The sequence below is a fragment of the Ceratina calcarata genome, unplaced genomic scaffold (assembly GCF_001652005.2).
Source record: "Ceratina calcarata isolate Rehan_Ccalc_2016 unplaced genomic scaffold, ASM165200v1 scaffold93, whole genome shotgun sequence".
NCBI classification, from domain to species: domain Eukaryota; kingdom Metazoa; phylum Arthropoda; class Insecta; order Hymenoptera; family Apidae; genus Ceratina; species Ceratina calcarata.
Genome location: NW_017180684.1, coordinates 378168 through 390238, shown reverse-complemented (window position 1 = coordinate 390238; position 12071 = coordinate 378168). Strand labels below are relative to the sequence as shown.

The 12071-nt window shown below is 44.6% G+C and overlaps 1 protein-coding gene across 8 annotated transcripts in view; it reads right to left on the bottom strand.

Moving 5' to 3' along the window:
• The window catches only part of Atpalpha (sodium/potassium-transporting ATPase subunit alpha), an 82678-nt gene that overhangs the window by 28599 nt on the left and 42008 nt on the right, over nt 1-12071 (bottom strand). Inside the window, exon 1 of one of the 8 annotated variants that reach the window (XM_018035831.2) lies at nt 9530-9631. The exons of 5 other annotated variants lie outside the window; for them this stretch is intronic. In XM_018035831.2, coding sequence (XP_017891320.1) covers nt 9530-9541 — 12 coding nt within the window. In that variant the 5' untranslated portion in view covers nt 9542-9631. Of the gene's footprint in view, nt 1-8504; nt 8704-9529; nt 9632-12071 lie in introns of those variants that run through there. 2 more of the 8 variants (XM_018035828.2, XM_018035832.2) reach the window with 2 other exon arrangements.

The window sequence follows — 12071 nt, the reverse complement described above, 5'->3', positions numbered from 1 at the left end:
TGATTATATGGCATTTTATTGATGTTGACAAAATCCGACCATCCCAGCGTCGAAACGGCGAACTTTTGTCAAAAAATTTTGTTTTTCCTCAATAACTCCTAAACCCTTGGAGATACGGGAAATTTGCATAGGACCTTTCTTGTAGAGGACGACGAGACCTACAATTTCTGTATAAAAGTTTTTCGCTAGCATTAATAGTTTACGAGTTATTCACGAAAAACGAAAAAACAGTTTTTTGCCAATTACTCGTTAACTATTGACGTTAGCGAAAAATTTTTACATGGAAATTGTAGATCTCGTCGTCCTCTACAAGAAAGATCTGATGCAATTTTTCCGTATCTCCAAGGGTTTAGGAGTTATTGAGGAAAAACGAAAATTTGGAAGAAATTGAAGGGGTACCCCTTGGAAAAATCTCGGAAAAATCGAAAATTTTTTTTTGTTGTTTATTATTAGCAATGTTCTTCCGAAATCTGATTTCTTTTTAAAAAATGCGTTTCTAAAGTGCATAAACTTTTGGGATTGACTGTATAGCCAATACATCCTTAAAAGCCTCTTTCAGAAAAGGGAAGTTCGCCCCCTCCCCTCAGAAAGTTTTAAAAATTAATAAATGCATCAAATCTGCTCGTCACACTATTTCCAGTTATCAAATATCTTTGAAATGAGATAAAGAAATGATGGAAATCATCTTAGCCACCTAGAATTACCGCGGTCGTGTCGCGGCGGGAAGATTCCGCATTATGAAACTGCACCGACCGCAATCAGTATCTCGGACTCGGTGGACGTCGAATTCAATTACATCGCGTACGATTGATTTTCATTACGAAACCAGCTGTATCGATCCCGCGTATTAATTATGCCCGACGTTGACGCAACGCGTGCCGCATAAATCTAGCCGGGTCTATGTAATCGACTGGACTCGATCTCCGATTGCGGTGCGATTACGGAAATTGTGTCTACTTATCTATGGCCAATGAACTTCCTTCGAAAACCGCCACGGATGTTTGTTACGATTCATGTGACATTGAAGTGCTTCATTGAACGCTTTAATAAGCGTGCATCTAGCTTGATAGCTTCGAGGTTTGTATGGAATTTTTCATATGTCGGAATATGATAGAAATTCTCTGATTCCAATCTTATTTATCTAAATACAGAGGAATGTACCGATATGATTGGTAAGAAGTTAAAAGCATCAGTCGGCGAAGCTCGATGCGTTCATTAAAGCTTCGCTTAGGGCGGCTGGAACTCGGCCAAAGAGGAAACGATATTTGAAATCGGTGAACGGAACACGCGAATCCGCGTGGAAATAGCAATTCGATTCTATAGATTGTAGCAAAAAGCTAGTTATTAGTCGGTACAAAGTGTTTCTGAAAATAGCCCGTCGAGACATTCGTAGACATACAGGAACACGTGCTACCGTTTTATATACCTAATCTATTATTTATATAAAAAATTCATTAAACGAATGTAAATAATTTGGGTAATCTCAAAAGTTTGTCTAAGTTTAGACGGTGTTTCGGTTAAATTTGTGCAAAGAGAAAATCGTGATTATCACCGCCGAGTCTCGGTCGCGTGAAGAGCGATAAACCCTTGTACGTGTGTGTACGCGAGGCGTTAAAAATAATACAACGCGTTATCAGCGATGTAGAAGCGAATAAAACGCGAATCAGTTTTCCTGCCTCCTCTCACCTTGACATTCTCGAGTTCCTCGGAATGATTTACATTTCGCGGTACACGCGCGTCTTACGAAACCCGCGAAACGCGAATGCATTTTCTTATAGAATCTCTTCAGCTGTAAATATTTGAGATCGATTAACGAATAGTCTCGAGAAGATTTTCATATTCGACGTGAGCGATGATGTAGGGACGGGATTTTTGAAACCACGGCGTGTGCAAAATTTCTCAAGAGAGTGAAACGTAGCTGCTAAAAATAGATCGAAAAGGCGAAGAACCTCTGCTCGCTTCGCGTACCTTTCCTCGCGTGGTACACGTAGAGAGAAGCCCTATGCCGGCAATTTTTACTGTAGGCTTTAACTTCGAAAAAAAAAAAGGAATTTTAATTATCAACTTAATCCTTATAAGTGCGCTACGTACGTCCAAATGTGGAAGCCGAAATCGATCATCTGACCAATATTTTCTTCATCTATTCATGTCTTGCATGTTATCGATGACAGTTCCCGACACGTGAGACCGACAGAATGAAAATGTGAACGAGAAGATTGACGCTCCGTTATGTAACAGAATATATAGCGACAATGTTGCGATATGCGTTAATTAATGGCACGCTAACGAAGAGGCACGTGTATGTATGTACTCGCGCACGAGAAATGTGGACGCGTCTGATTTGCTCGCTTTATTCGCGGCGCGCAATTAGATCGGCGCTAGACAACAGTGCTTTAGCCTCGAATTAACCAATTAAACGATCGAACGAATTAATCCAATGAACCTTCACCTCGAAACAGTCGTGTGCAAGTGCGGTACGATTACGAAACGAACACGCAGCGGCCGTGAACTCTTCTAAGAAGCTTCAACCGAGCCCTTTTCCTCGCATTTCGAGCGTTGTACAAGTTCAACGACCCGTCATAATTATCAGGTTTCGAACAAGAATCTACAGGGGCACTAGAAAGTATTCCAAAGATCCTCAAATACATGAATAACAATAAAAAATTTTTTTACTGTCGATTTAACATTGGCATTAAGAAATTCTTATTTGAGAGAAGAATTTATATAATTTCTGTTTGCGTGACGTTTGATGGTATGACAAATAACTATGAGGAAAGTAAAAAAATTGATGACACTGTTCATGAACCGATGGAGCATCGTGGCAGTGCCGTAGCTAGTTCACGGTCTTCCCTTGGTCCCCTCGGCCGATGGGAAGGGGCTGACCGCGCAATTGCATAATAAATCGATGCACAAAAGGGCCCGCTAGCCGGATAAAGCGAAACGTTCGACGGATTAACGACTACCGTCCTCGTCGCGTCTCGTACATATGTACCCGTACGCCGGCTGCCCGAATTACTTTGAAATTTTTATTAATCGCAGGATTAAACGTCGACGAGTTCCATCTAACATGTACACGAGAAAAATTAGAACTCGAACTCGTGCAAAAATCGACGAAACTATGATCGAATTGAATGTTTAAATGCGTACGAAGAACAGAATTTGATTAGCGGTGTAATCGGTCGCTGATTGCACCAAAGAATGAACATACTATCGTATCATGTTCGCGTATAATCAAAAAATTCAGCCATATTTGTAAAAGGAACTGCGGCTGATGATATAACGATTCGCGAGATGTAATTACATCTGCACGATAAAACCATATCTAGAAGAACATGTAAAGTAATGAAAGATAATTTTATATGAATTGTAACCGTAATCTTCGACTAAAATTCTGTCCGATATCCTGACGGGAACAACCGAGTTTAAATGTTGCAAATGAAAACTCTAAAAACTGTGATATAAAAATGATGGGACGATAAAATGTTAATGACGAACTCTAAAGAGACGCGCATTTTCCTATCGATCCGGTCGTCGCGACACAGTCACGTGAAAAGGGCAATCCCTTTGCGGGCCAACGACCGTCGACGACTTACTTCGTTAAGGGGAAACATTGGTTTAACCGAAGACCCACAAACGCTCTAAGCAGAAGTCTTTGAAGAGGCTATTACAGCATTCGGATTTCCACGGGATTTCCAGCCCGTTTTCTTTCTCCTGCGACGGGAACAAACGATCTCCGCCCGAGAAATTTCCTCCGCTTCGGACACCTACACTCTCGCGACGGACCATCGTTTACATTTCACGATCAACGTACGTTAACATTGTCTGAATGATTTCATCAAATCAGACCGCGAGCACTTCTTCAAAAACTGTGATCTTATCTTTATATCACACAATCAATATCACCAACCGTAATTTTCGTTACTGACTCGAGTGACACTCATCACTTGACAAAGAACGCAAACGAACAATTAATTACTGTTCACGAACCGACGTAACATACGTCATATCTTTAAAAAAAATATTTCGCTTCTTATTTAACGTAGGACTGAGGAGTTCAAGGGTTCAGAGATTAGCAAAAGCATTCAAGTCTACTGATTCTGATCTCATTCATCTACGAATCGATCGGAGGGTTTAATAGCCGCGAAGCAAAGGCGGGTCGCTATAAATACGTTTCTAAGACGTGCTCTGTACGCCAAGATAATTATCATAGACACGTCGTTATTCAATTTCTCGTACGTCATGCAACAATTGGCCGATCGATTTCTAAGAAAAACCGATCCGAAGAACGTGGCCCTGCAGAGATCAGCCTCTAGAGTTCATGCAGGATGTAGAAGCGGATTCGTGCACCGACGGGGAACGCTTCGAATCGACGGGCTGACGTCTGCCAGTCAAGGTCCTTAAAAATCGATTACGTGAAACGAGGACACTTGTACATATTTTGTTAACCCCAATGCTCACATTCGATATCATATCACCGTCCGTAAGTCTTAAGACGTATAACTGAACGAGATGTTATAAAATTATGAATCATCTGCAGATAAAAATTTTCGCAATAGTATAGGGATTTTAATAAATAAATTAATATATCTATTCATGTATATCATTTGTTTAATGATCTATTACAATCTTGGAATTAAGACTTACGAACAGCAAAATCATAACGAGAATTGAAGTATTGATCAACTAAAGTTCCATTAGGAACGTTAGAGAAACTGACTGCGTTACCGCAGGGAAACCTTACGATAAAATGAATGCGAGAGGAATGATAATAAGCTTTAATTCTAATTTCGTGCGATTATTAAATTATGTAGTACGAGACGATTGAATTCGACCGTTTCGAATCCTACGGGGAATTAGGAGACAGAAGATATTCGAAATTGCACTCCGCAGTGTCAGATTAAATCCGGGGGAAGTAACCTAAATTCGGTGGAACACACTCGAACCAGCCCGCGGCCGGCATCGATCCATACGCCCGTTTAGAAGGTGTACCGAATCGATAAGCGCATAGTTTCGTCAACGCGAATCTCAAGTTAGCAACAAAATACCCAACGAACACGTTATGGATCGATGAGTTGCCAAGTATTTCTATCGTAAGTCAAAGAATCCACCCTTAAGCGACAGAAGCTGGGTGAGTGGGTTCCGCTCTCGGACAGAGAAATAAGATCCTTTAATAAATACGTAATATCGACGAACCGACTTCAGGTGAACTTGTAACCTTCTTGACACTGGAAGCAGGATGTTCGCCTGACGATTATAGAGTCTCTACTCGGTTGTAGTAGAAAAAGAAATGAATAATGGGAAGTTTAAATGTCACTGGCAATGTAAATAAGAAGAGGAGATTTCCAATTACATTTTCCGAGACACCGGCGAATGTCTACTCACTGGGAGAACCTAATAGAAAAGGAAATACAGAGAAATTCTTAAGAAGTTCTGCGGACAAGAGAAAATAAAGAGAGAGAACGGTCGTTGAGCACAGGCATAGAGTTGCCGCGGTAACGGTGACGGCTCTGGACCGAGTAAATGAAAAGATGGGGTAGTGGGATTTGTGCGAAGAATGGGGAACAGCGAATCGGTGTGGAATTGGCCGCCGTTATCATAAGAATCGAAATGTCAGAGGAATTATAAATAGGCTGGGATCGATAGACAACCCCGAAGGCGAGCCTGGGCGCCATCTAGTCTGCGGCCCTTCCACCTACGACCACCCCAGCTCACCCTTTCTAACCCCTAATGGACGTTCGAACGGTTTTTGATAGAGACCCGCTGGAGGATATTTGACAAAAGACGGTGTTTTCTTCCTCCTCAATGACTTCTGTGCTCTCGGAGCACGTAAGAAGAATTTACGTACTTTCAGCGATCGTCGGCTAGTTAAATCCGGTTAGAATCAACGGAAGCATCTGTTACGTTACTGTCTTTATAAATCCAATAATTTCCTCTCTGATATTCCTAATCAATTGAAGCTAAAAAGAGGAACGTCCCTAGTCTTCGTTCGTCAGGGCACGCTCGGCACGTTCTTCGCGAGATACGAAGCAATCCAACGTCAGAAAGGAGACCGGAAGGAAGCTGGACGTTCTGCACGGCGCGGCGTGGTGCGGAGGGCACCGCCTCAAGAACCTGTTCAGGCTGGCGTGAGCTCGTTAGAAACACTTCTAACGGAAATGAGCGTTTTGCGGGCCGAACGAGAACCGTTAAGTGGCGTGTGATGCGCGGACGACGGGTTAATTTTACGCTCGTAGCAGCGCGCGATCGCCGTTCAAACGCGCCGCGGAACGTCGCTCCTAATGGACGATGCCGCACGCTGTTTCGTTTTATCGAGCGTGCTGCAATCACGAAACGATTGTCTCCGGAAGCCGTGATTCGGAAATTCAGTTAGAGGAAGTGCTGGAACTATGATTCAAGTATCAACGCATTCGTATGAAATAAAAACTATTACTGAGAAAAAATGATTCTATTGCAATGCGAAGATCCGAAAGATTTCTCTAAGAATACTTAACACTGATTTTTTAAATGCATAATTGACAGAGAATTTAATACACAGTTTGGTAGAAAATCTTAAGCGGAGCGGGTAGGATTCGAGGCGATCGGGGAACCGAGTGCCACAGTAGTAGAGGACATGAAAGGTCGGACATAATGTTCAGAACGATTTCATTCTTTCCATTTATTGTATCGCGCAATCGATCCGCCGATAGCCGGACCGAGCGAGCGTTGAATGAACACGAACGTCACCGTTATGTAACTGATCTGAACAGATCGCGAAGGGCGCAAGTCCCTTCCCGTGGCCGAAGGTCATAGGTCGAAATCGCCATAGAATTCATCTGATCCGACCTGACTAACCTTTAGGAAAATCCATTTGAGTAAAAATTCACTAGCGTTAAATCGCGAGGAGCGATCGCAAAGCGTCGAGCTGAAAAGATAGAAAAATGGTGACTCTGCTGGTCGAAGCAGCGAGTTCAACTTCGTTGGAGGTAGGAACTATGTGACCGAGGTAGAACGAGTAGAACGTGGCGGAATAATCGGTAGGCGGAAGTCGCTCGAAGAAATTTCAATGAATGAAAAACGGCGGTAAGGGCCTGTTAAAAGGATCGACCTTTTCAATTGACGGTCTGCGTCCTTGGGACAGCAGCAGCTCCGATCGAGAGCTTCGTGTGCGAGCAACCGCTTGTGATACGTTTGTCGTTTAAGTCATCTCTCCCGATCCCAAATCCAAAAATCTCGATGCACTCGAGGTGCACGTCGAGTCAGTAGAAAATTCACAGGACGAACAGAGAATATCCCAACAATTAAGTAATCGATCGACGAGTAAACGTTCTTTCTGACGTCGTATCCGAAGTGTTTGATGTCTACTTTAGAATTCATTATAAAGAAACTTTAAATGCTTAGAGAGAAGTAAAGGAAGAGATGTTTGCAATTGAGGGCGTGTCACGAAACGCCAACCAGGTTATCTATCGGTTACTGAAACATTCTAAAGACAAATGTCACCAGCGGCTGTACGAAAGCTTCGAGGTTTTCGGGGTTTCTCGGGTCTAACGAACAGGATATTAGATCGAAATCGAGCTATAATTCATCATCGTTATCAAGGGTTCCGATTTATCCTTGCTTGCGAAGAGTTTGCGCACAAACAGCCTCGGCGAAAGGTAAGCTTTAATAACTTGCTAAAAATACCAGTCTCCATGCGGACGTTATTTTCTGCTGGAACGTGCGACGATCGATCGAATTAAGGAGGTTTCGAAGGAGAAGCGGACGTGTCACCGCGACCGTAAACTACTCTCGTACGAGGTGCTCGTAAAAAGAATCGTTGTCAATCCGATCTAATGATGGGTCGTAAAAATGGAGCTAAACATTGGTTTGACTTCCGTGCTAATTCCATTGGATGATCCTATATTACGTCGAGCGATACGAAAGAATATGCTGCTCTTTTGGTCTCACGTTAGACCGAACAGACGTCGACGGTTCGACGGTTCGTGATAGAAAATGAAATCGACGGGACCGAGAATGAATCGTTGATTTTCAATTAGCCCGATTCATGATGGTTTTCATTGAAGATTTTTGCTGAACAAAAATCGTGACGTCCGTTTGGAAAGTCCGCAGCTGGTCGGGCGACGCGTGCGCGTTTTGCTGCGAGACCCTCACCGACACCCCACAGAACCGGATCTCCACCCCGCGGACCCCCGGAACCGTCACGGACCAGCTTTCTAGCCTTCTTTCCCGGTCGCCCCGCACTCTCGACGACGACGCCTAAAAAGTACTCGGAGTCGCACAATTGGGTCAGGGAACCACGCCGTAATCTCCGATCGAACCACTGTCACCCTGGCCACTGTCCTACTATTCCGTCGAAATCCAACTAACACTGTACAACTTTCTGGGCGAACCACTGAGAAAAAATTCGACGCAGGTTTAGCGGTAACGAAAAGGGAACAGCACTATCGAGGAACGAAGTAACGGGGGAGAAAAAGAACGAAATGGGTCAAACGTAAGAGAACAGTTGTTGGATAAAAATGTCACTTTACCATCTCGTTGCTTTGCACCGGACCGGTCGTAGATCGAAGCGAACGAAGAAGCAGAAGAGGAATAAGAAGAATAAGAAGAGGGAGAAAGAAATAGACAGAGGGAGGGACACAGCCTTTCCGACGTTGAGGAAGTTCCTCGCTTTTCCTGGAAACGACACTGACAGAACGGACCACTGAGAAGAACTGCTTCGCGCGGATTCCGCGAGAGCTCGACGCGGAAAGAAAGCAAGAGGGAGAGAGAGAAAGAGGGTCGGGGGTGAAAGAAAGATACCGCTGGAGAGGACACAACCCTTCCTCGTCTCTCCCACCCTCTTTCTCTCTTCCTACCCCTCGATCGAAGCAGTGGTTACACCACAGACTCGTCTCTCTCTCTCTCTCTCTCTCTCTCTCTCTCTCTCTCTCTCTCTCTCTGACTCTCCTCCCTCGTTCACTCTCGCGCCCTCTCTGTACCCCTTCTTTCCTGGCCCCTTCCGTTTGCCCGATTTCCCGATCACCTGACAACGATTTTGGATCACTATAACGAGGTAACGTACGAATTCCGTGCGACCGAACGAGGAACCATCCACGAGAATCCCTAAAAGAGGCGTCGGTGGAATTCCAGTACGTGTCCTCTGTTCCCCATAGACGAGAGTACCGATTCTCTAATAAGCGTTCTTCCGACCTCTAAAACCCATTCACGCTCATCGCTCGTGCTCTCTTGCGCGTTTATCGCTCTTTCCTCCATCCTGACCGCCACTCTAAATCTTGCCCTCTCGCTCTCTCACCCACACTACAGGCACACCGTGTAGTTGCAATACGGAATCGCGCACACACGCACACTTATAACGGCCTCTATCTGGCTATCTGTCAGACGGAGAGAGAGAGAACAGCTCGCGACAAAGAAGCGGTACAAAGCTGCGTGGTAAATACACGCTCGTGTATGTGTGTTCTTGCTGTGTGACTAATATGGAAAAGCGAAGAGAAAACTGACTGGTTCAGAGGATCACGGAGAGATTGTAAGGCTCTGCATCTAAGCGATCACAAACCTTGTCACCCATGGCTACGGCGAGCGGTATTCGTTGAGATAGACTGTTAACAGCGCTTCGGGTGGACCAGAGACTGACTGGCGTTTCGAGTCGTCGAGGACCGCCGGCATCATCGACCCGTCCTTCCCCACCATCATCGACGCTGACCCCACCAGCGCGACCGAGCGTCCCTCACCCGACCCACCCGCAGACAAGGTACCGATCCCCACCAACGGAACACGCTCTCGATTCACCCCCATTCCCGTGCCGAGCGCCTCGAGCACCACCACCCTACCGTCGCGAAACTACAGGGCGCCGAAGAGGGTAGCGAAGGGTGCACGGGAAACGGATTACCTTGAAATGACCAATCATCCACGATATTCTCGTCGATGAAATTTCTCTAATATCATCATCAAAAGTCTGGCAAGATTCCGAACAAAGAATTCAGATATCGTAGAAGACTTGAAGCTAAATGTAACATGTAAAATAGTGATGGACAAATGCTTGTTTTTAACATGTGAAGAATCGTATATGTCGGACTTAGTGCGAGAATAGAGACTTGTACTATAATAAGAACGATTCCTATGAACTGCTATATGGGTCTGATATTGTTATAAATAAATAATTCATAAACATATTCGTTGCAATTACCTATTTCTATTATAATTCCTGCTAAACGTACCCCTATATCCTGTACAATCTTATAAATTGATGAAAATCGAAGGTCGAAAACAACCCTCGAAAATTTCACCTTGTCTAACAGAGGGATCATATCAAATTGAATAAAAAATTCTCAGGCCATATGATTTGATGTTTTTGGCAAGGGTTGTTATTAGGAACCCCTCGAGTTTCTCAGAGCTGAATCGCTCGAAAACTCGTCCAGACGGGGAACGAGAGCGCCCATCGCTAGCTAGAACCCCGCCACCTTTCTGTTCTCAGTGCACAAGCAACCAGCACCCCTCCCTGTGGCACCGTTCGAACCCCTAGTCCAGAGGTGGCCGTTTCTGCCGCCACCGCGCCAGTCCGCACCCTTAAACGTGACGGCGCAAGCTCCGACGTGAGCCCAGCGATTCTCAATTCCTTCAACCCCCGTTTGCACGCCGTTCCCTGGGGAAATTTTTCGGCGAGAAGTATGCCGTGACAGAGGGGGGTAAGACAGAGATATACTGGCTGGTTTGACCAGATCATGGGACAGAAACTGGAACACTGTTTCTCTAATTTACAGCACGGTATACAATCTACGGTTGCCATAGAGATTTCGACAAAAGGTATCGGGAAAACTGTAGAAGCGATTGCCTTTCTGCTTGCACGGTATGAAATAGAATTCTCTAAAGGGTTCCTATCAAAATTCGCAAAACAGTCTCTGGTATAAAACGTAAGGAATGAAACGATACAAGATTCAGTCTGATAAAAGATAGAAGATGAAATACTATTCATAAAGAAAGATATGTGAAAGTAGTTTAGAAACGGAGATAGGGACAGAGGGTGTCAAATGTGATTAGAGACCAGATTTCATTGTAAGGGATTTAAAGAAAATTCTTAAACTTGCAGCAAAAAGATATCGGTGAGCACCACTGAAACGCGATCTGTGCTACTGGGCTACGCGCCACACGGCGCTTTGGCCGACCGACCAACTCTACTCGCACACGATCCTCCGTCTCCCTCTTTGTCCCTCGTGTGTATTCGTGTATACGTGTGGTACCCACTATCCATTCTCTGTCCTATTCCATGCAAATCTTCCGTCTTACACGTTATGAGGAACGAGCCCTGTCTCTTCTTCCGAGTTTAACCGAAGACTATGCCACCTTCTACGGGATCCCGTTCTCTTCGGGATGATCGAACGTGTTCCATTATTCCTTGCCCTCGGACTGCGTTACCAGAACCACTCTCGAGTCTCTGGTCGATCGTTTCTGACGCAATTTTCACCATGAAATTGGAATCCTTCGAATCGTTGTATACCAACGAGAATGATTGAACGCTTTTAGAGATTCGTACGAGATGCAACGAACAGGAATAGAAATCGTTGCTGATTCCTCGCAGCGATCAAATTATACCTAACATGTTTCTCAAAAGAGGAATCATCATGGGGAGTTTGTATCAAACGGAGAGAACAAGGATTCTTTCAAACGACTTTGTGTCGAGTGAAAAGTTTCCAAAGGCAATTTGCGAACATCTCGCCCGACTGGCGCTCGTTACCTACTATTCTCGTCAGCCGAGTCAGCATCCGAAATCAAAGGAAACCGGCTCGATTTAAAAATCAACAAGGAAAAAAATCAGCCGGAGGTCGAGGAGTTCTTTGGACTTGGTTGTTTCACGTCGTCCAGCTACGACGACGATGAGCAAAGACGTTCAACGGTGAAACTAGACTCCCGACTGTCTCTTACCCATGGGTCTAATGGTTACTCTAAAAACAAGGGTAGATTCCTCGAGTGGGAAAGTTGGAAAATACTTTTATCAGGAAGTGTATAGTATGCCATGAACAAGAGAATATCGGCGAAATATTTTCCCCTGAAGCATCGATCGCGCTCAAACGAAACGGGGGATTCGAGATAAAGTCCAGCAC